Source organism: Perognathus longimembris, chromosome 5 (genome assembly GCF_023159225.1).
Source record: "Perognathus longimembris pacificus isolate PPM17 chromosome 5, ASM2315922v1, whole genome shotgun sequence".
In the NCBI taxonomy this organism is placed as follows: Eukaryota; Metazoa; Chordata; class Mammalia; order Rodentia; family Heteromyidae; genus Perognathus; species Perognathus longimembris.
Window position 1 is genome coordinate 35,362,796 of NC_063165.1, and position 24,002 is coordinate 35,386,797.

At 35.2% G+C, this 24,002-nt stretch overlaps 1 protein-coding gene across 2 annotated transcripts in view; it reads left to right on the top strand.

The window, feature by feature from the left end:
• Alcam (activated leukocyte cell adhesion molecule) overlaps positions 1-24,002 on the top strand; it is a 169,617-nt gene that overhangs the window by 127,681 nt on the left and 17,934 nt on the right. For both annotated transcript variants that reach the window (XM_048346536.1, XM_048346537.1), the window contains exons 4-11: positions 4,719-4,783; positions 5,929-6,016; positions 6,474-6,656; positions 12,745-12,872; positions 15,034-15,166; positions 19,475-19,587; positions 21,641-21,776; positions 21,880-22,013. In XM_048346536.1, coding sequence (XP_048202493.1) covers positions 4,719-4,783; positions 5,929-6,016; positions 6,474-6,656; positions 12,745-12,872; positions 15,034-15,166; positions 19,475-19,587; positions 21,641-21,776; positions 21,880-22,013 — 980 coding nt within the window. The remainder of the gene's footprint in view (positions 1-4,718; positions 4,784-5,928; positions 6,017-6,473; positions 6,657-12,744; positions 12,873-15,033; positions 15,167-19,474; positions 19,588-21,640; positions 21,777-21,879; positions 22,014-24,002) is intronic.

Genomic DNA, 24,002 nt, shown 5'->3' on the forward strand with positions numbered 1-24,002 from the left:
TTGGAATACAGAGGATTCTGTGATGGAAAAAACACTCCCACCTCCCGCCCCCACCCCAAACCATACACATACATGGCCAGCACCACTGCCTCCTTCTCTTTTGAATGTTGTTGAGAACAAAGCAATTCTCAGAAACAGAATTTGCATTCCAGGCTGTGAGCCAGGGAGAATTTACATAGACAAGTTACACACTATTGAAAATGGTGTTTTATATGGGAACCTGTGAGACACTCCGAATCCAATCAAATGAACAGCATAGCTCATGATAAAGGCAGTGTTTACAAGATCATATATGAACTTTCTGCTACTTCTTTTTGCAAATAATGAGCTTACTTTGGATCATTTTTGTGTGAAGCCAACAGCAGCTGTGACTAGGAGACATCCATTCTGGCATGCATATATGGCAGTCACTGGAGAGTTACTAGACTCATCAATCAGTCCTCTGTTGAGTCACCTAGCAACAACCACCATGGACCACAGAATCTGGTGTGGCTCCTGCGAGCCAATCCCACAGCAGCTTGCTGCAGAATGCCGTGCTCACAGGCAAAGGGAAATTGTATTCATTCAAACTACATTTCCTGATTGATGACTTTACCTGTAGTACAGATTGATTTGTTGTGTTTTAAGCTATTGCTTGGACACAAGAAAACAAACCTAACAGCCAGCCCAGATCTAAACAATGGGTGCATTAACACCACTAATCAGCTATTTTCAAAAGTTGTATAACAGCAAAATCAAACTGTTTGCATTTAGTGCACATTTGAGGTTAATAAAACTATTCAGAAGGAAGAATAAACCTTTAAGTGTTCCCAAAGATTCATTCCAGTGATTGTGCAAAAGAACCAGAGGTCAAATGGAGCCCAGAGAGCCAAATGGCTGTTAGTGGTGAAATAGAAAAAATCACTGAGCTGATCACAGGAAGACCTTACTTTGTCACAACTGCTCCTAATTTCAGACCTCAGCCAACTCTCTAAGATGACCTCATCAGTAAAATGAATGCTTCAGATGACAGGAGAAGTTTTGCTCTTCTCCTGCTAGACTCTTTGTCAGGAGCTTTAAAAAAACAAAAAGAGAGTTTGGTGAGGTAAAAACCTGATTCTGTACAGTTTGATAGAATTCTGCAACATTTTTCTATGTCATTCACAACCAGTTTATGAAAAAGAGACATAGCTACTCTGGAGGTAGAGATAGGAGGATCATTTGAGTTCTTATTTTAGGACTAATTGGGGCAACATAGACAGTGTCTCCATTAAGAAAAAAAGGGGGGGGGAAGGGATGTCCAACTATTACAAAGCACTTGAACATTACAGTTCTGATATTCATGTTTCCTCTCCTGGTGTTTTGTGGTATCACAAAATACCGTGGCCAAATCTGATGAGCTCTCATCATTGAGCACCATGTGTGTTGGCTTCTGAGTTCTTTGGAAGCTTCTGTTTGGAAACTTGAATTTTTGACCTTGCAATGCTTTGTCAGAGCTGAGCATTCCTCTTCCCAGCTGCCCCAGCAAAGTTATTCAATCTGAAAATAGTATTTTAATAGGGGGGGGGAGCTGAAAATGATTCACTTAATGAATGAGGCCTACATTGGCTATTTCAATTTCATTTTTATATGCAAAATATACTTTTCCCCTATCTATTAGTGGTATACACAACAGGATTTCACCAACACAAAGGCTTAACATTTTGGTCATATGTGAGATTGGGTTGCTGCTGACAAGGTCTGAGAAAAGCACTTTGGAGTCAACCTGACAGTGACTCTGCTTTTCTGCGTCCTTCTGTGTCAAAATGAGCTATCTCTGTGTCACCCTTGACAGTAATAGTAGAGCAAAAAGGGTGATATTTAGCAGTTTTTGCTTTATTACTTTATCTCCACCCGCCTGTGAGATGGCTTAAAGTCAGAAAACATAAATTTTAGTAGGTTGTTGAGTTCTAGTTTTTGTCAGTGATAATGCTTGAAGGATTCACTAACAAAAAGCTAGATCTTAAAGTAAATAAAAGTAACAACTAAGTATATTTCTTTATGATAAATCTCCATCTCCTCATCACCAGTTCCTTCATCTCCAGTTTTTAAAAAAAATCTCATTTTACTTCTCTAACTCACATAAAACAAAAACAGAAAAGTATAGCAAAAGGAGAAAGCTTCTTTGTATGAAATGTTTCTAAGTGTGATAAATATCAACTGTAGCTTAGCTTTTTTTTTTTTTTTTTTTTTTTTTTTTTGGCCAGTCCTGGGCCTTGGACTCAGGGCCTGAGCACTGTCCCTGGCTTCTTCCTGCTCAAGGCTAGCACTCTGCCACTTGAGCCACAGCGCCGCTTCTGGCCGTTTTCTGTATATGTGGTGCTGGGGAATCGAACCTAGGGCCTCGTGTATCCGAGGCAGGCACTCTTGCCACTAGGCTATATCCCCAGCCCAGTAGCTTAGCTTTTAATCATTAAGCAACCACAAGATATCAAAGAATATTAGGGAAACCTGTACACTAAATAGAGGTTTGGCTTAGATGGCAGAGTACCAGCCTTGAGTCAAAAAATGCCAAACGAGTGACCCTGTGTCCAAGCTCCAATGTAGACAACAAAATAAGGAAAGAAGAAAAAAAGAAAAGAAGGGAAGGGAAGGGAATCATTTGGGCTTTTTCCTTCATCAGGTGCTACCTTATCATTTACTACATGGCACATACTATATACTGCTAAAGGTAACAGCTTCTCTCTCCCACAACAAACAGACATGTACATGCATGTTTATACACACACACACACACACACACACACATACACACACATACAGATGACCTACAAAGCACTATCATGTTTAGATTAAATGTTATGAAATTTATATTGAAATTTCTCTATAAGCTTTCAATATGTTAGTCTGGTAATGACGTAAGTCCCATCCACTTGAATTGAGACAGCCAGGTCATTAAGGAAAAGGCAAATTGATTAAGGCCACCCTTGATTTTAGAAAAAAGTGATGCTTAGAAGGAAAATTTGGCTTATTTTTAAATTGCCACTCTTGATTAAATTACTTTAACAATGTAAGTAAATTCGTGGTATTTTCTTTTTCTTTCATTTTCTAGTTGGTTATGAATCCTTGAGTCATATTAAGACATTATTCACATAAAGTTTCTTTTTAAAAGAAACACTCTGGAATCAATATGCAATTTTGCTAAAATAGTACATGCCCCCTTTTATGGTCCTCCAACAATTACACATTGATTGTTGCCACCTAACCTAACAGAAAATTGCATAGAAAATATGAAGCACATAGAGAGAGGGTGAGACAAAGTTTTAAAGCAAAAATACAAGGAAATACAGTAAGTATTAGCATTATTTAGACAGTATTCACTATGACTTTCTTCCAAATTGCAAAAATGAATGTGAATGTGGAGAGGAGTAAATTTTAACCCTCCTTTCATCATTTTTGTAGGTTTGATAGAGTTTTGTTTCTTGATGTGAGAAGAAATCTTAGAAAGTACTTGATGTAAAGAAAATGTACTATGCCTTTTGCTGAGTACCAAGGACGGTAACAAGCTATGTGTTTAGGATTAGGTATGTGTTGATAAGCCATAACAGAGTTGCCAAAGCAAAGCTTATATCTATAGTCCACTTAGGAGGAGGAAGTGAAAAAGAAAAATTGTTTTAACACTATTACTATGTTAATATAAAAAGCAATAAAACTTGACCATACTGCCCAAACCTTTCTACTGAAGGCCTGAATTCATGGTGAGAAGTTTCCAAATTTCTCCATGTATTCCACACATAACCCAACTGAAGGGTAAAGTATAACTAATTTTGTTATTGTTTTCCCTCTGGTTTGACTATATAAGTTAATATCTTCTTAAATTCTCAGAGCATCACTAAAAAAACTGACATCAATGCCCAGAAATTTTTGGGTTGTTTACATAAACCCCCAAGAGTTTTTCTTTGTATTTAAATATGCTGGATGTATTTGTTTCCCATATTAGATATGTGTATGAGATATTTGTCTTTCCAGGATTAATTCCAGACAGAATTCAATGTTTTTAGCAATCAATCAGTTTTCATTTTTTAGGCATTCTTACACACTAATGAGATCATTAAAGGGTTCTGACAACAGTTAGGGCTTTAATCTACACTTGTGATGTTTGTTGGAACTGGCATCCCTTTGGGGGTGAATTTCAGTCAACTTTTCATTATTTTGTTGTCATCTTTGTTAAAAGTACATAAATTCAACATAGGCATATTTATTATATCCATTATTCTAATTTCTAATACAAAATACAATTTCAAAGGTATAGTTAACACTGAATCCAGTTATATATTTGTCACTACACTGTAATGATACCCAGAAAACCATTTGGCTACTCCAAAGGCTTTCTACCCCCATGTTTTCTATGTAGTGTGAGTAGGTAGCAGGTCTGATAACTAAATTCCAAGTCAGTAGTAGGTATACAAGGCCAATCCTACTTGATACATTAACCTCTGTTTTACTATTAAATTTATTTTCATTTCATGAAGCATCTCAAAGTTATAAGGATTTGAAGGAATGTTTACAATAACAAAAGAAGTGTTTGGAAAGTGTAAAACTACCAGAGTTTCAAAATTCAGATTATATAGGAAAATCTGTTTTTACTGTTTTTCGTTCTTTTATTTGAATTTTATTTTTTATAAACCAAATCACAGATCACAGATGTCCTCTTTTCTTGTCTCATGTGTACCTAACAACCTTTTTCTACTTTAATTTAGAGCAACCTTCTCAACCTGAAATTGTAAACAAAGCACCATTTCTTGAAACAGAGCAGCTAAAAAAGGTATTTGTTTTTATACTATGTTTGCTTAGTGTTAAAGTAACTCTTCTGGCCTCAGATGCCAGGATCATTAATGTGGACCTTGCTCTTGTAGAGCTGAGCATTACAGATACCATTCAGAGAGCAAGGGGCACAGTGGGGCCCTACATACTGTCCCTGTGTCCTTGATGGATGAAAGAATGCGTGGTCATACTTGAAAGAAAACCTACTCTTTTGAATGAACTGAATGATAGAATTAGTCAAATATGAGTAGATTTTCTACAGCCTGTAGACAGTGCTTTCCAACAAGATAAAAGAACAAGATGAGGAAGAAAATGACATATCTGGAAACAAATTTTTGACATTTCAGAAATTTGGCTGCTATGATAGAAGTGAAGATTGTGTAGAGAGAGATAAATCTGGTGAGGTTAGATCATAGCAAGCTTTCTATGCCACTTGGTAAGTTTAGGCTTTTATTCTGTTGACAAATTAATTCACTAAAAGTTTGCTGTAAAGGTATGCACAGATCAAATTTGAATAATCCAGGTAGCAAAGGCCAGAAGGAAAGCTGTACTGAAAAGGGGAGATTGTTGGAGTTCCCCATCTCAGCACAGCAACTGAGTCCTGAGCTCTGTTTCAGTAAGCGAAATTCTAAAATTTCCTTGGTGTGCAAATTTGGTTTTAGTAGAATTGAATTTACTGTATAGTGTCTGAGAAACAAGATTAATAAGGTCAAAAGACATTGAAACGGGATGGGGATTACAGAGCATGTTGAGAAATATACATTGTATGATAGATGAGAGGTGCTACACTTTCCACTAAATGTTTCATGCAATGGAAGACCTGTGGACTATGGTTGATAGTCAATGTCACCATAGTTTTTAGTTAATGTTAAATATGAGTAATGTCAGTTACATGAATGTGATCTTATAATGGCGTCAGGATCTGTTGCACATTTAAAAGTACCCAAGACTATTTTGTCAAATCTAAAATATAGCTTTTATATAAAATAGTATTTTATACAATACCATGTCTTTGGTCAAATGTCAGAAAATAAGTGGCTTGAGGCCTTTGTGTTTCCTGAGAGTTCTGGGGTTTCCAAATTGATGCTCCTGACTGAAACAAGGAACTAGTATTTGGAATAATAGTATCATTTCATTTTTTTACAGTTGGGTGACTGCATTTCAAAAGATAGTTACCCAGAAGGCAACATTACATGGTACAGGAGTGGAAAAGTGCTTCAGCCCCTGGAAGGAGGTAGGTATGAACTGGGCAATAAATTCAATGGACCTGCTCTGATTTTCCTTCTGTCAAACCAACCTATAGGCTACACACAATCCAAATATGATTTTTAGTTTTATGTATGACTTGACATTTTGTTCCTTTATGTATACTTTCAATTAATAAGTGATATTGCAAAAATGCCATTTTAGCCCTTGTGCAGAAGAATCAAGAAAAAAGTATTTCTTCCCATAGCATGTTCTAGAAGTTAATTGAAATGAGGTGGAGTTAGGATTCCAGGATTCTATTTTTATCCATGTCTCTGATTCATGGTTTCGAAAAGATATCCTACCATGCAGCATGCATGCAGTTTTCCTTCCCGCTAGACAGCTAGAAGAACAAAACCACTCAGAGTTATTATGGCATTAATTAAGGACTGTGACTTCCCATTGAAAAACCCTACCATCATTATTTTGTTGTTGTTGTTTTTCAGCAGTGGTCATCATTTTCAAAAAGGAAATGGATCCCGTCACTCAGTTATATACTATGACTTCATCCTTGGAGTACAAGACAAGCAAGGCTGATATACAAATGCCATTCACCTGTTCCGTGACCTATTATGAACCTTCTGGCCAGAAAATAATTCAGTCTGAACAGGCAGTCTTTGACATTTATTGTAAGTAGCTCCACATATAATTGTGCAGTTTTAATATATTATAAATAATATGCAAATACTTTGATATTTAAAATTCCAATTTATTTGCTCTTTGATTACTGCTTCCAAATTTTAATACCAACACTTGGCACCCAAAGTGCTCATTTCTCTTTGATATACCTGTAATATATTTAGATTACCTTTCGCTTCTACCATGATTTATATGAGTATCTCCCTTCTCTTCTACCAGATGTCAACTTCCTTAAAGATATGAGAAAAGTTATCTCATGGTTCTTAGCAATAGCATATGGTAATAAAACTTGTAGAAACCTGAAATACCTGCTGAAAATTTTCTCAATGGAGGATAGACAAATGTAGACTTATTTTTAATTTGCTATTAGTGATAGAAAAGATTTGATATCAGAACTTGCTATGTACTAAACAAATGCTTTACCACTTGAACTATGCCTTCAACCTTTCTTTCTTTAGTTGCTTTTCAGATAGAGACACACATTTTTGCACAGGGATGGCCTCTAATAGCAATCCTCTTCCATCATGACTCCTATAAACATAGCCATGCCCAAACAGGCCCTGCTTATTCTTCAAGATAGTATTTTACCAGTGTTTTTCCCCTGAGTGGTCCTAGTCCACAGTCCTATGCAAATAGATACCTCCACACTGGGCCTAAATCCAGCATTATGACTAATTGGCTTCCTAAGTATACTATTAGCATTTTAATGGAGAACTTCATTTTTTCAAAAGATCAGTTCCTTCATTTATATAGGATGGTATATTTCAAGATATTTTGGCTTTAAGTCATAAATTTGAAACATAGGTACTAAATATTTCAAAAGAACATCTCTGATCATTTGTTCTAACCCCATTGTTTTATTTAGCAGTAATATGAGGCACAAATATTCCCTAAATTAGCCATAGATAATGGAATAGTCTTTTTTTCCCAACACTGGGCATTTTCTTACAAGACAGGTACCAAGATCATCTTATATTAATGAGCAATAATAGTGATACTTCAATAACAGTGCCATCAATTACTATGTGTTTCTAGAAAAGTAGCTTCATTACTCTTAAGTAATCACTTAACTACTCTAAGTTTTGTCATCTTAAAATGAGGATATCTAACTCCTAGTATTATTCTGGAGATTAAGTAAAAATCACAGTTCTAAAATAACACATCACACATCAAATGCTTTTTAAATACAAGTGTTACTATCTCTATAAAGTCAGTATCTAATTAAATATACTTAAAGTTAGATATTTAGGAGGACAGTAAAAGATTACATTATTGTTAGTATATGAAACAAACAAAACATTCCTATAATACTGTCATGAATTCTAGAAAATGTAACATTGACCGCAGCACCATTTCCGTTTTGGTTCACTAAGGCACTGAAGGACACATGGTAAAAAAAAAATTCAAATAACACAAATATTAAAGGATTTTTTCGTTTTATACTGTGTATATAAATTTAAACTTAAAATCAAAGAATTTGAATACTTAATCATAGATAATCAGATTATTATTTCTGTAAATGCAAAGAGAAATCTTCTATAAAGAACATTTTGTTTTGAAAATAATTATTTTCATTATGTTTATTTTTGGAGTGGTGAGTGATAATTGAATACAAATATATGGATAGAGGGAAATGATCATATCAAGCAGTTAACATGTCTGTCCATACCTTGTCTATCTCTTAAAATATTAATTAATATGCAATAGTTGTACATATGCATGGAAAATAATATTTTATTACACACGTATATGACATTAACAGATCTTTGTGTTTGGCTCCCTTCACTCTTGTTCTTTACTTATTCGTAAATCATGTTAGTATAAATGTGGCAACTCAAGGTAGAAGTGAATTTCCAGAGGAGTTAGGATTCTTGGGAAATTTAACTCTCCAGAATGCATACAGTTGGGAGGTTTGCCTTTGAGTCAACAGAGAAATCCCAAGCTGCATTGCAGGACATGATTTGCTGTGTCTGGCAGTGCAGTATACACTCCATATAGTGTTTGGGAAGACCACATGTTAGTGCTGGGGTTCATGATTAAAAACACCAAAGGTTTTAAGTCTTGGTCCTTACATTCAAGGCGCTTATTGCCAGTTAGAGAAACAAGACACTTGTACCAAAAGGAAATTGCTAATGAAAGATAGCATTACAGGAACTCAATAAAGCTGAAAGCTGTGGTGTCTATAGGCAGTGATTCTTGAAAGGAACCTAAAGGATTTGTTAGAACACAGATTGCCAAATCTACTTCCCAATTTTTGACTTGGATGGGGGAGGGTGAATGTTGAAATTGTAACAAAAACTCTGATGTTATTAGTGATGCTCATTTGGGAAGCATGCCTGAGAATCACTGCTCTGGGAAGAGAAATTTCTAAATGAAAAAAGAAGGCTTTCAGAATGACATTGTCCCATTTGTAAGGAAATGGAAGGACTTGGAAAAAATTATACTAAGTGAAGTGAGCCAGACCCAGAGAAACATGGACTCTATGGTCTCCCTTTTTGGGAATAATTAGTACAGGTTTAGGCTAGTCATAGCAGAGCATCACAGGCCCAATAGCTATACCCTTATGAACACCTAAGATGATGCTAAGTGAAATGAACTCCATGTTATAGAGACAATTGTTATATCACAGCTGTAACTACTTTCAACATCCCATATGTATCTGTAGCTTCGATTATTGATGATGTTCTTGTATCACCTTCCTGTGGTTGTACCTACACTATCTCTGAATCTTATCTGAGTATATTGGAAACCGTGTATGCTGGTATTGGAACTAGGAAATTGAAAGGGAATACCAAAATTGAGAGACACAGGGTAAAAAAAGACAAACAACTACAAAAGCAATACTCGCAAAACTGTTTGGTGTAAGTGAACTGAACACCTCAGGGGGGGGGTAAAGGGTAAGGGGGAGGGGGGAGGGGGGTATGAGGGACAAGGTAACAAACAGTACAAGAAATGTATCCAGTGCCTAAAATATGAAACTGTAATCTCTCTGTACATCAGTTTGATAATAAAAATTTGAAAAAAAAGAAGGCTTTCAGAAAGAAATCTGATGAGTTCCATTTGAGAAGCTTACTAAACATGCACTAGACCATTTCTGTTTCACTATATTCAATCAGTAATGAAACCATAGTGAATTTGCCCCTTAATGTTGTGTATATCTGATTTTTGACTTCCAGCAGTGCCTAACTTTATGCCACCATTCCTCACTGCATGTGCTTCTTCAGTGGTTTCCAAAATCGTTTTCTGCCCACCCTTTTCTGCTCAACAAACTGCCCCATCAGCCATTGCTAGAAATATCTTTTTAAGGAACAAATGGAATAAGGTTCCTGTTGTGAATGAAACTCTTCAATGACTCTCCCAGTCAGATTAATCTTCATACACCCAATTTTAATATGCCTTGAATCCCTGCTAGTAGAAGTCCTGTATCTCTACATCACCACACTTGAACCACTGTGATTTACCTTATTCCTAGATTCCTCCAGGAGAAAACCTTCTATGTGTCTATTTATCTGCTGCTGTTGTCTTGCCTTTGTAATTTTGAAAGTACCTCCTTATTCTTCAAAACCCAGCCAAGGCGAATTTCTCCTGATAGCTCCTGGTCCCATGGATCCAGTGCTACCATGGTCCCATTGCTCACAGCATGCACTTTGTAATGTGGATATAGTCTTAAGTGATAAGGCCACTAATACAATGAAAATTCATTGAAGCAATGAACATGTGACTTATAATTCCAAGTTGTATACAATAAACACTAAACAAATGAATCCATGGTTAGAAGGATAAAATGGAATGGAGGAAAAGAAATTTTGAGTAGACCCTTTGGGTTCTTGCAAAAGGGTCTATAGAAGCCTAACAATCTCACTTGATCTAAAGTCAGTCAAAAGCCAACCTGTATATACCAAGCTAAGGAATTCTTTTTTTTCTTTTTTATTTTGTGGGGGGGAGTCTAGTTCTGGGGCTTGAACTCAAGGCCTAGGCACCGTTCCTAAGCCTCTCTGTGCTCATGGCTAGCACTCTACCACTTGAGCTACAGTGCTACTTCCGACTTTTTCTGTCTTGTGGTAATAAGGAATTGAACCCAGAGCTTCATACGTGTTAGGCAAGCACTCTATCACTAAAGCCACATTCCTAGCCCTTAAGGAGTTCTTTATATCAAGTCTTTATATATTAATAATCTTTGAAGAATTCTGGGTATTATTACAATATTCAAAGTATTAGCTCACAAAGCTGATCCAGGAATAGTTATGAAACAGTGATGAAAGTATAGAAGGGAGAAAGGTTCAAAGTGAGGGAACAAATGAAACTTGATGGCATCATTTTAGGGGTGGATTTATTTAAGTATATGCCATGAAAGTGTTACTGAGAATACAAAGTGAGAATGAGACACAAAAAATATCATTGAGTCTTAGTAATCCAGTGGGTAAAAGAAGGCAAAGGAGAAGGAAGGTAAGAACAATGGGAAGAATTATATGTTAACAAGGGTTAGAGTAAAATTCAAAGACTGAAGAAGAATAAGGATCATTAATTTTGTTGTGAGGTGTGCTCATTAATCCAGAAGTTAAAATGCAATTGTGTTGCAAAATCCTCAAAGTGCAGTTCAGTTCTTCAACTGGACAGAACAGACTTATAGCTAACGAATGCAGATATGGGATATTTCCAAATGGACCAGAAAGTCAGCCGGGTTGTGATCTCTGACTGGTCTAATGTTTGCCTTGACTAGTCATGTGCTATAGTGATGTGCTGCCAGCCAATCTTGGGCACCAGTTAGCCAAAGGTCAAAGAGTAAGAGAAATCTAGAAATGGAGTTCAGTGGGATGCCAAAAGCAATCTTTTCTTTCATTTTTCAACTTCACTGGAATCTGATGGTTAGAGAACCATCTCAGGATCACCAGAAAATAAAAAATAAAACAAGTACATTAAACTGGTTAGCCTCACAACATTTCAGTCAGCTATTCAGAAAATGCCTGAGCATAGAGAAATGTCACAGAAGCAATCTCTGGCAATCTTTCTGTTTTCCTCTGCAATTTAATTATAGAACAGCAAACAAACAATTGTAAAAAAAAAAAAGCTTACAAATCTACATCTTACTAATTTCACATTACAAATAATTCAGAAAATACATCTGCATAGATAATCTTAGGGCTATTTTTGAAAACATGGCCACACTTCTCAGTAAATATTAACTTTTATAAAAGCTACCTCAATTAAACTTTACACTAACTGATTTCAAACTTTGTTGTTCATTGTGTTATCCAATTGTGTAACTAAGAGTTAAGTTAGAAGTGACTCATTTTTAAGTGTGACCATTATCCCCTTTTATTTCCACTTTGGTCCCCTAATATAACTCATCCTATATTATCCATCAATTTATTTAGCAATCTACAGTTGAGCGATAAACTTTACTAAATTATAAATTATACTTCTCACCCATATTTTTTCCACAAAAAAGACCAAAATGGAATAGAGATTACTTTTTGGCTCAATGGCCAGGATAGAATTATTATATATTCACAGTTTCTTTGATTCTTTCTGTAAATGATTTCTCTTTTTTCATTTTTTTTTCCTAGAAAGTAGATCTACTCTTTTCCATGCCCCAAGCCTTGTTACTGTTATTTGGCTCATGTTGCCACCTTTTATTTAGCATAAGTTATTATTACACAACATGAGTGCACTGGTACCTAATAGCCTTACTTTTGTTAGCTGATTTAATCTTTCCAAACTGTAAGATTCGTATAACATCATTCAATTTCCTTATAATGAACTCTTATGGTGAGATTGTTCCTACTGGTCTTTTACACATAGAATAATTACAGTCATTCCTGCCTCTGTTAAAGACATTTTGCTAAGAAGAAATTGATTTTATGTAACAGAGCCTCTTTGTAGTTTGCTCTAACTAAGATTAGTACTTGGTATAGCAAGTGGCTATTAACTTCAATCCCACTATAAAAAGATACACTTAAGTAATTACTATTACTAGCTTCTTGAGAAAATTGTATATAATTTAGTCATTTACATTGTATGCTCAGAATAATTTGGTACTTGACAAAAATGGTTAACTTAGGCCTGTGACTCTTGCAGATCCCACAGAGCAGGTGACAATACAAGTGTTACCACCAAAAAATGCCATCAAAGAAGGGGACAACATCACCCTTAAGTGCTTGGGGAATGGCAACCCTCCTCCAGAGGAGTTTATGTTTTACCTACCAGTAAGTGCTCTGCTACTCTTGTTTTTTTCTCATTTTATTCTGTTATTTGGCTTCTAGCTGGCTTTAAGAATTACATGTTCTTGGGTGCTTTAAGAAAGAAAGCATGCTATTCTTAGAGACAATAAAATATCACCTGTAGAATGGCCTTTGAAACCTTTTTGTGGAAGTTACATTTTCATTTTAAGTTTTGTCTTTTTTTCTCAAATGTAGAGATTTCATAGACAAAGAAAAAAGACACTATCTCAACACAGGAAACCACAGTTAAAATAACTCAAAATTTCATTGTGCAAATAAAATATCAAAACCTGTTCTTGAGGAGATAACTTTAAAATTAAAACTGATGACACCAAATGGTCTGATAAGAATTTGAAATCTATCCACACAGTGTTGTCTGACTATACATTTGATATGAAGGGGGTAGTTCTATTATATAGGCTGTAGATAGAATAATGTTATAGGCTCATTCATATTGTCACATATATTTTGTTGTTGTTGTTCATAATGTTAGGGACCAAAATCATGGCCTTGCCCATGCTAGATCAGTGCTCTACTTCTGAGCTACCCCTTCAGTTCATGTGTGTGTGAGTGTGTCTGACGGTGTATAAGTTCATATGTGTACATATTCTAAAACATCATCATTTCCTAAATGTTTGAAAATATCATAGCTGAAAAGAATCAGAAACAAGGACAATGCAAATTCCCTGCAGGTGTTCCAGATGTTGCAGTAACATGACACCTGACTAGGAAATGACTTTATCTAAGGCTTCTATGCTCTCCCATAGCTTTGTATTTGGCATTCCTTTTTCATGAAAGAAAGTCATGTGCCTCTCTGTACTAGATATATAGAAGCATGCTTATGAATGTTCCCACAACATTACTAGTACTTGAAGTATCTTCCCTCACACTGCTTGAAAGTCTAATATAAGTAATTTCTCATCACATCAATTATGTACAGGAAACTCTTTTACCCTGGCACATGTTTTCTCTCATATGTGGAAGCTATATTTAAAATACCCTGAGATGTGATAAATTATACAGGATGCTAGGCATTCATACACTGTGAGACAAAAGGAGAATATTCTTAGGGGAGGAACACAAGGCTCAATGTCTGTGTCTCTGATCATATAAAATAGTATTTATCAAAATTAACTTGAAAAAATGGAAAAGAAGAATTTTCCCTTCACTGTTGTTTTCCTTTTCTCTTCTGTCTTGTCTTCTCACTTATCTGTTTTTGGAAGGGTAAGGATGGGTACATAAATGGAGGGACAAATGAGTGAACAAATGTAGTAGAGGTATTCATTAGAAACGATATTGAAAATAAACTATACAACTTGTGGGTGGGAATGGGAGGGAAAACCTGGGAGAGAGTGAGGAACAGGATGACATTGTCCAAAAAGAAATGTACTCTTTTCCTGACTATGTAACTTTAGCCTCTCTATACATCACCTTTATAATAGAAATTAAAATGTTTCAAAAGAAAACTGTTCTAACCTGTAAATTGGCATATATTGTTTTTTCACTTGCAAATGTGATTTTAGAAACTAATTTGGTTTCTAATTTGATTATCAGGGACACCAGAGACAAATTTATTTCTCAGGTTCTGTGAATATATGTTCTGATTATCATTTTTGTTAACATGTACCCCAGTTTCTCCTATTTTCCCATTTTTGATGTGCTGTTTTTCTCTCTCTTTCACTCTCTCTCTGTTTCTTTATCATGTTTTCCGTTAATCATTCTCTTCTATGCTTCCTCTCTTTTCTTTGTATTTGGATATATGACATATTTTCTTTTAAGGTACTGCAGAACCTTCCAAACTAAAACATAAACAAGCATGTAAAACATAAGTATACATGTAAAATATGAAAATGTGGCTGTTTTAACAAAATCTGGTTTAATACTGAAACACAAATCAAACTGTCAATAAAATAGATTATATCCATTAAATATAAACAATCTCTGTAAAATTTCTTGGGCTATAAATATTACTTACTTTCCCAGGAGCTAGATGTAAGAAGCACCCTAACCCTACTTTTTGCTGTCCAATTAAAGCACATCCTTCTTCTCTCCCCTTATCTAAGAAAATACTGTTTCCATCAAGAAATATAGTGTTTTTGTTGTAGCTACCAAGTGTATTTATCTGACATTGTGTCTCTATCGAAAGGGCCAGCCCGAAGGAATAAGAAGCTCAAATACTTACGTATTGACAGATGTGAGGCGCAATGCAACAGGAGACTACAAATGCTCCCTGACAGACAAGAAGAGCATGATTGCTTCAACAACTATCACCGTTCACTGTAAGTCACCTTCTCCATTACCAACCAGCTTTGCTTCGAAGGCCTCTAGTAGTATGATGCTGACAATTTTTCCAATAAGCTACAGCTATTTCTACCTTCAGAGAATGGGTTTCAATGGACTCTGTAAGGAGCTTCAGAATAGGCCCCACTTTCATCCAAGGTAGCACTGGGACTTTGTAATAGATCTGATAATCTTAACTTCTGTCCATTGTAAACCTCCATCTTCTTTCTACATGGCATCAGTGTATTTTATCAACAAACAATTCTCATGTGGATCCTGAAGAAACAGCTGATTATTTCAATATAAAACCTTATATATTTACATATAATATGCATATTTCTCCTCATCCAGTATTGGAGATCACACCTTGGGCCAAGCATACAACCTATTTTATATTTTTATAGTCCATTAGGCTTTTAGTTATCCAAGAAAAATATAGATTAAATATATTTTCTAAAAAAAATTACAGAATAATATAAACAGCCAAACCCAGGCAACACAAAATTACTACAGACTCAGATATTGAAACAGGGAGTAGAGACAAATACAATCCATTTATAGACTACATTATTCTATGCAAAACAAGAATAAATTTTTGGAAACAAACACTCTTCAAATCACATTACATATATCTTTTTACTATTTTTTTTTTTTTTTTTTTTTGGCCAGTCCTGGGCCTTGGACTCAGGGCCTGAGCACTGTCCCTGGCTTCTTCCCGCTCAAGGCTAGCACTCCGCCACTTGAGCCACAGCGCCGCTTCTGGCCGTTTTCTGTATATGTGGTGCTGGGGAATCGAACCTAGGGCCTCGTGTATCCGAGGCAGGCACTCTTTACCACTAGGCTATATCCCCAGCCCTTTTTACTATTTTTTAATCCACTATTTCTCTTCAGATACTTTAAAAGTTCTATTTGGCTCCCATGCATTTGATGGGGGGAGAGAATGAAATATAGAAAGCAACCCCACAGGCTGAGCTCCATATTTTGTAATCTGTAATTGCTCATGTTACCAATATATCTCAGTCATAATGAAAATGAAATTATCCATTCACACGTCCCCCTCATGAAAAATTAAATTTACAGAACATTTTGAGAAACAATCAGTCTTGCTTTTGGGTATAGCCCGAATTTGCCAAGAATTCCTAAGTACCCACTAGTATCACTGTAAAAACTCTTCTCAATATGACCCACGACAGTGTTACTATGAGGTATTTCCTTATTTCAGAATTAAAAGAGCCTTTAGAAATTGAGTTGAGAACATGCTTCTACATATTTAACCCTATCCATAATGTTTGAAAACCTTTAGGGGATAAAGGCTAAAACTTGGTGGGAGATGTAAGTGCAAACATTGGGGAAATAAGACAAGTAAGATGGTTGCTTTTGATTGCTTGATGTGTAATCTGCAGAACAGGGTGAACTGTTAAGAAACGCTCATGGTTGAGTCCTTTCTCTGTTTTTTCATAGCGATGTTACATGGGTTGAATGTGTCTGCCATTCGGGACTAGTTAAAAAGAAAGCAATGACCTCTCAGTATAACAACAGAGCTGTTTGTCTTTGAGGACCAGTCAGTCTTGGGACCATTTATCTAGGTCTGCTTCATGAAAAAAGAAAAAAAAATAGTGGAGCAAGGGAATATAGCCAGAAATAGAATTGCTGGTGAGAGAGCTCTGTCATATCTTTGTTCAGGATGTTTTTGGGCCAATATCGAACAACTCCGTTGCTTAGAGATGGTATTGTACACTTGTGTTTAGGAGATGCTAAGTACACAGGATCCTAAAAGATGAAGGATTTTTATGTGGATTGCTTGTAGATCTGCTGAGAGGGTAGACAGCAAACCGACAAAACAGAAGATACGTAACAGACATATCAAGCCTCAGTGATTAGCTATAATAGTGAAATTAAACAAAAATATTACAATAGTTTGATCAGATTTTGGTATATTAAATTAGGTTGAACTGTCTTTCAGTTTTGACAGATAGACTGTTACCTAGAATTTTAATACCTATTTGAAGCTTTAAAAGAAGGTACTACTATTGAATAATAAGGGATGGGGTATGGGACAAGAGAATTTAATAGAGGAGGTTAGTCTTATTAAAGGATAAGCTACGCATGTGTGAAATAATACAGTGAAGTCTCCTTAAACAATCATTTCATGCTTTCAAAAAAGCGAATGCCCAGAATCTAAAGCAGGTCTTGTCTAGAGATGATTCTCTTTAGGTGTGAGGAAGATGAATAGTGTGGGTGAAAGGGATTTAATGATTTATGCTTAGGTATGAAAATAGAACAAGGAAATCTATGAAAATAGTCTTAAGAATGGGGATGAGTCTAATCAAAATACATTGTTAAGATACATAAAGATGTACTAAAGAAAGTGCCTGAGCAAAAGTATAGACTAACAAAAATTATTTTTAAGAAAAGTTATTTCCAGGAAATCGGAGTTTTACTTTCCATTATAAGCAAGCATAAAGTTCTATTGTTGCCCATTTATACTAGAGTCTTATTTTCTAAAACCAGGATGTGTTTCCCTTGCATAGAGCACTGAAGGGAGTATGAGTAGTGAAGCAGAGAAGCAGCAAGCCATAGGCCCACAGAGGGCAAAATAGAATTCCGTACATTTCTCCCTACTGATTCCTTCCTTGCCATCACATGAAAGAGCTACCAATCCAGCCAAGTCATGCATGAATAGATTCTTCATCAGGGCTTTCAAAGTCTATCATTGTCCTTTACAAGCTTTGATCTTAGTTAACACTGGCAAGTTAACTATCCAGTTCATCACTCTGAGTACAAATTTCATCTAAATATAATTGACCTAAATACTCTGAGGAAACTCCACTTTCTATGGGATGTTGCAGATTGCATGAGTAATGAAAAAGTGAGAAAGCCTGCTTCTTCCTTTCAATCACTCATTTATTCAGCAGTAGTGTTGGAGAGTCTCCTACTTGTAAGGTGCATGGGGCTGTGTCTGAAAAAAATCAAAACAAAACAAGTGGTGGCCATTACCCCCCCCAAGGAGCTTTTATAGCCTTAAAAGAAAAGAGAGGCATTAAAATTGGTGCTTCAAACAATGAAGCATCAAACATGTTGAAAATGAAAGCATGTAAAGCCATAGAGAAATGCACATTGCAAAAGCAAATATTGATAACTTACCAGAACATCTCAGCTCCCAGGATGGCAGGTTTGTTCCTTGTCTGTCTGGCCTCCACTAAGGTATAGAACTACCTGCCATGAGGTATCACCCATCTGAGTACCAGATTAATCATTGCTGTGAAATCTGACATGCTCTTTCATATCTTTGCTTTTGTTTATGTGACAAAGGTTTACCTCACATTTCCACTTATCAACTGTCAGGGAACAGCAAAAACATAGTGTCTCTAATGCAAAGCATTACTTATTGCTTGAAAATCCAATCTGGCTCTGCTTATACACCTCCCATAAATCTTTGTTTGCACCTCTGTTTAATCTTTCAACAAATACTTATTTATAGAGCTCTTGCTATCTGGTAGGTTTGATACCAGGTGCTGATATTCTGGACCATGTGTTATGGTCAGGGAAATGCACATTACCTCAACTTTATTAAATTGTGTTCACCACTGGCCTCTGCTTCTCCCATTAGTACTTAGAACACAGTAGTTGTACAATAAATTTTGGTTCAATTGAATTGAATTTTCTTCTTACAGATCATGCCATGACAGTAAGATTGTTATAAGAATCATTTTTCATCTGAAAGATTGTACTTCTTTAGATGTGTTTAAACTATGTTGTCAGAAATGATAGTTTACACAAACACTAGATCTTATTTAAAATTTCAACTCCAGGAGAAATGGAATAGCACTGCCAAAAAGAAACCTATTTGTCAATTTTTCTGAAGAAACAAATAGACTATCTCATTGTTTTTCAATTTATCACCTGCTGTCTAAATATACCTGATTTTCCAGTGTTATGCCTTACATACTATTTTTCTATACCTTGTCATCATCTTTCTTTATTTCTTTCCAGAAGGGATTGAAACATCTTAAAGGCGACAGTGTCTTGAGAGACATACATACAAACTCCAAACACCAATTCTGCTAACTGCAAATAAATGTCCAATCAGTTAGAATAACCATTCATTTGTGTAAGCTGTTCTCAAAGCCAACTTGCAAAGTTAAGCTGAATATGCAACAATATCACTATATTAATCATATAAGTCACTTCTGAATTTTAAAATGCAATTGCAATGATTTTATTACTTCATGTATTCTTATCCAAAATATTTTGACTATCTTCCTGTCTTATAATTTAGCATTTTAAGCCTATTTTCTGCTGCACAGATCTGGATTTATCCTTAAACCCAAGTGGAGAAGTGACCATGCAGATTGGAGACTCCCTGCCTGTATCCTGCACAGTATCTGCTAGTAAGAACGCAACTGCGGTGTGGATGAAAGTAAGTCACATTTGGGGGCTGTCTTGTTTAGGAACTTTGGCATATTTTACTTTATCTGTATGTCTGTCTGTCTATCTATCTATCTATCTATCTATCTATCTATGCATGTGCGTATAGTACTTCTCCCTTGTTCTTACTCTCCTCTCCATTTCTCCCTCCACCCTCTATCTACCAAATCAAACCACAATATAACGTTAGAGATTGTTTGCAACACTGTGGCATAGTATTATAATAGATGCTTCAAAATGTAGTTTATAATTGTATGTACTAAATATACTACATATATGCATGCAAATAGATAATTACAGGTGTTAAGGCATAGTAAATCACCAAAGATAAGTACAAAGTAAAGAATCATGATCAGGTATTTTTGCATATGTACCATTCTATAATCAAGTATTTTTTGCCTTTCTGCTATTCAGGTGACTTTACATATCTGAAAGCGGGTTCTCTTGGATGAGGATGTTAGTTCTTGATGTTAGAAAGTTCCTTTCACCCTAGGCCATAGTAAGACAATTAGAACATCCCAGTGAGTGCTTATATTTGTGTAATTATCTGAGAAAACTATGACCTGGACTCCAAGAATTGCTATATTTTCAGAATTAGAACATATGATTCTTACTTGGTTACTTGAGTTAAATTTCTCATAAAAATTAATGGTTGTGGCTATGATACTGGCATTTAAGTCTTTGTCTGCTGCTTACAAAGATTCCATGCATTTATGACCAAAGAATAGTATGCAAGGGCTATAAAACACAAATGCTCTGTTAGAAATTCACACACACACACACACACACACACACACACACACACACACACACACACACACACACACACACTGCTTGAAGTTAGGGCTAAAAGTCATTATATTCATTTGAAATGGAGAGAAATTTGTTGCCCAAGTTTCTGCTAGAGGAAAATACAAATTATTTTGTATGTCTTTGCTGTCTACTTTCTCATCACTCTTCATCCTTAGATCTCTGTTACTTGTTAGAGTTTTCTTGGAGCTCAGTTTCTTCTTTCCCTTTCTATTTCCTACAGCTTCATCCGTGAATTTTGCACTTACCTGTGTAATTAAAATTTTATTTCTCGATTTAACCTTACCTTTTTATACTAGCAAATATAAAAAAAAAACTAGATGTTACCAACAATTGTATAAAGGCAATATATTTCTATTTGGGGACTTGAGAAATCTGTTTTCTAAAAATAGTTTTTATATCAATGGAGGCACTATTGTTGATTGAATGCTAATGTCAGTATTGCTGGTCAACATTAACTTGCCAATAATTCAATAATTAGTTTATAGTAAGAGGGAAAATAGATAGAAACCAAGGAATCTTAAGATGGTGTCTGCATTTTAATTTCAATTTCTAATAAATAGAATTACATTTTGTATGTTAAGTGATTTTAAAACTTAGACATTGTATTTCTTTTTCTCATAAAAATTAAGAGTAGAAATGTTTCCTTAAGGGACTTTTGTTAAAAAAAAATCTTTGTAATAATTACTATGCCTTTGTAATAGAGCTCCAGATTCGATCAATGTATTATATGAAATTATTTCAGGCATTTACATTCATCATTGATAAATTATCACATGTTTATATCTAACAATTATATATCAACTATCTTGAGGAGGGATTGTCATTTGAGAACATTATCTAATGTAAACACATCATAATTTATATAAATATGTATATACACATAAATTATACATACACATATACACATATCTAATTAAGTTCTTAGAACAATTCGATATAGTTAAAATATGACCCCCTTCAAAAATGAAGGAAACTCAGCCTCAAAACTTAATGATTTTATTCTAAATGATCAGTTCCCTAACAGAAAGGTCTGAAACAGACTCTCTTTTTACTGGTTTCAAGAACTACAAAGATAAACAAAATCTACTTTCAAAAGCATATGAATTTTATTTGAAAGGATGCTTGCATTTTTATAAGACCCAGAAGAATCATGTAAGCTTAATTATTTTATAGTAAATATATTTAAAGTTAGAATTGTTCTCCGTAAGGTAATTTGCTTTTTATTTAACCAGGATAACATGAGGCTTAGATCGAGGCCATCATTTTCTAGTCTTCATTATCAGGATGCTGGAAATTATGTATGTGAAACTGCTCTGCAGGAAGTAGAAGGACTAAAGAAAAGAGAGTCATTGACCCTCATTGTAGAAGGTAGGAAAGTGTTGTGGTACAAAGTCACCTTTTAGAATTTAATACCTGGTCTTTTTTGAAATTGTGGTTTATTGTAACATTTTTCATTGCAATGACATTTTAGGGAAACCTCAAATCAAAATGACAAAGAAAACTGATCCTAGCGGACTGTCTAAAACAATAATCTGCCATGTGGAAGGCTTCCCAAAGCCAGCTATACATTGGACAATTACCGGCAGTGGAAGTGTCATAAACCAGGCAAGTATTTGTCTTCTTGTTCTATGCTATGATTGGTCCAAGTAAAACTCCATTTGCTTTGGAACCTAAAGTGTAGATTGGTTTGTTACTACATGAAATTAAGAGTGTCCCCAACAAAGCTCTTGTTGATTTCTGAAGTCTAATTTTGCTGCAGGAAAAACTTAGCTCAAAGGAATTTTAAACCTCAGAGCAATAGAAAATGGAGAATCCATTATGCTGTATGCTGTTGTGAAGATTTCTAATTGGATATTGCCCCATTGTCATTTATTTCTAAAACTTGGGTGGTTAAAATATTTAGATATATACTTTCCTGCATCAGAAAATTATACATCAGGGTACAGGTAGCCTCTATTACTTTGATTCCTCATATCAAATGATATTTCTTGAAACTGGGTTCCCGCTAAATATGTATTCTGATTTTCCTGTGTGGGTAGGGCTAGAAAAGGCAAGATACCTGTAAAAGAATCTAGGCTGTACCCTTCTGGACCAAAGAGGATATAAATAAAACCTAAATATTTGTGCCATTTATAGGACATTTCAGTAACCACAAATAGTTAAGTATGAACATTACCAGTAATTTTTTTCTTAATCATAAATCTGACAATAATAACAATAATCTTGTCTGTCACATTGGGTTTTATAACTTAATGCCACTAAACTGCCAGACTGCTTGGGATCTTAGCATACTTTAAATTCCATCTTTTTCCCTCAGTGACAATTGTAATGTCCATCTTATTAGAACCAGTAAAAGACTCTTCAGGAGCACAGAATTTTCTATTATGCCTTCTTCCCAATTGGTACCTAACTGAAATTTGAGGGACTTGTATAAAGCAAAAATGAGGCAAATTGATTTTAAATGGAAGTTTTTACTTTTCTTCTGTCTACAGAAATTTGGCCCTGGCTCAACTCATATTATTTGCAGAGCAGAGTTGATTTGGACTTTTCACTTATAGTTGAGATACATATCTACCTGCTTGTGTTCAGGAATGGAAAGCTTTAAAATGAATCACACAAAACAAGTGATTCTGATTTGTTTAGATATAATGGGGCACACAGTAGAAGACAAGAGGCCCTTTAAACCTGATAATGAAACGTAGTGTTCTTTTATTTGGGATAGAAATCTAAAATCTACATCTTCTGTATTCCTAGCAATCTACAGACATAGTTTTTCAGATTAAATGCTAAAAATTAAAAACTAAAAAATATTAGGAATAATCCTTTGCTACTTTGTTCTTTCTAGTCTCTATTTTATATCAGTGCTAAGTGCAGCAGAAAAGAACTGTGGCTACTGGTAATGCAGGCAGATAAAATACAGAAAGAAGAGCAGAATAAATATCTGATAAATGAATGGCAACCAAGGCTTAAAAGGCCAACTTAGAAATAAGCAAATATATTCTGCAGGGATTGACATAGCAAATACAAAGACATAGAAAGTAACATGTAAAACCCTAGTGGGGAGTGGAAAATAGCAAGTATATTTACTTTGGGGTACAAAATAATAATGCCATTCCTCAATGTCAAAGAGAAGGATTGATTCTGGCCAAGTATGTGATATATCATTTTTCTTGTCCTAGGTCCAGGCTGACCCATCCATAATCTTGGATTTGTTCCTACCTCAAACACATGATGATTCCACTATTTCATAATTAAAAGATATCTCTGCCTGTCCTATACCCTAAGTGACTAGTGGATAGCCCACTCCTGTCCTCAAGGCACTTAGGCTGCAGTTAAGCAGAAAGCAAATAACAAAATAAGACATGATATGAATAAGATAGCAGGGAAAGCAATGGGTTCAAGTGTCTGTTTGCTTGAGTCATGTTGGATTTAAGGTTCGAATTCTAAGGATGAGATAAAAGTGGATTATTTCTTATGTTTGAAGATATTAAATGCCGTGGTTGACCTCATTTACAAAAATTCAGCAGACTTAGTGGTCACTGACTTAAGATTCTTTATGAAGCACAAAAAAATTGGGGGAAAATGTTTCTATTT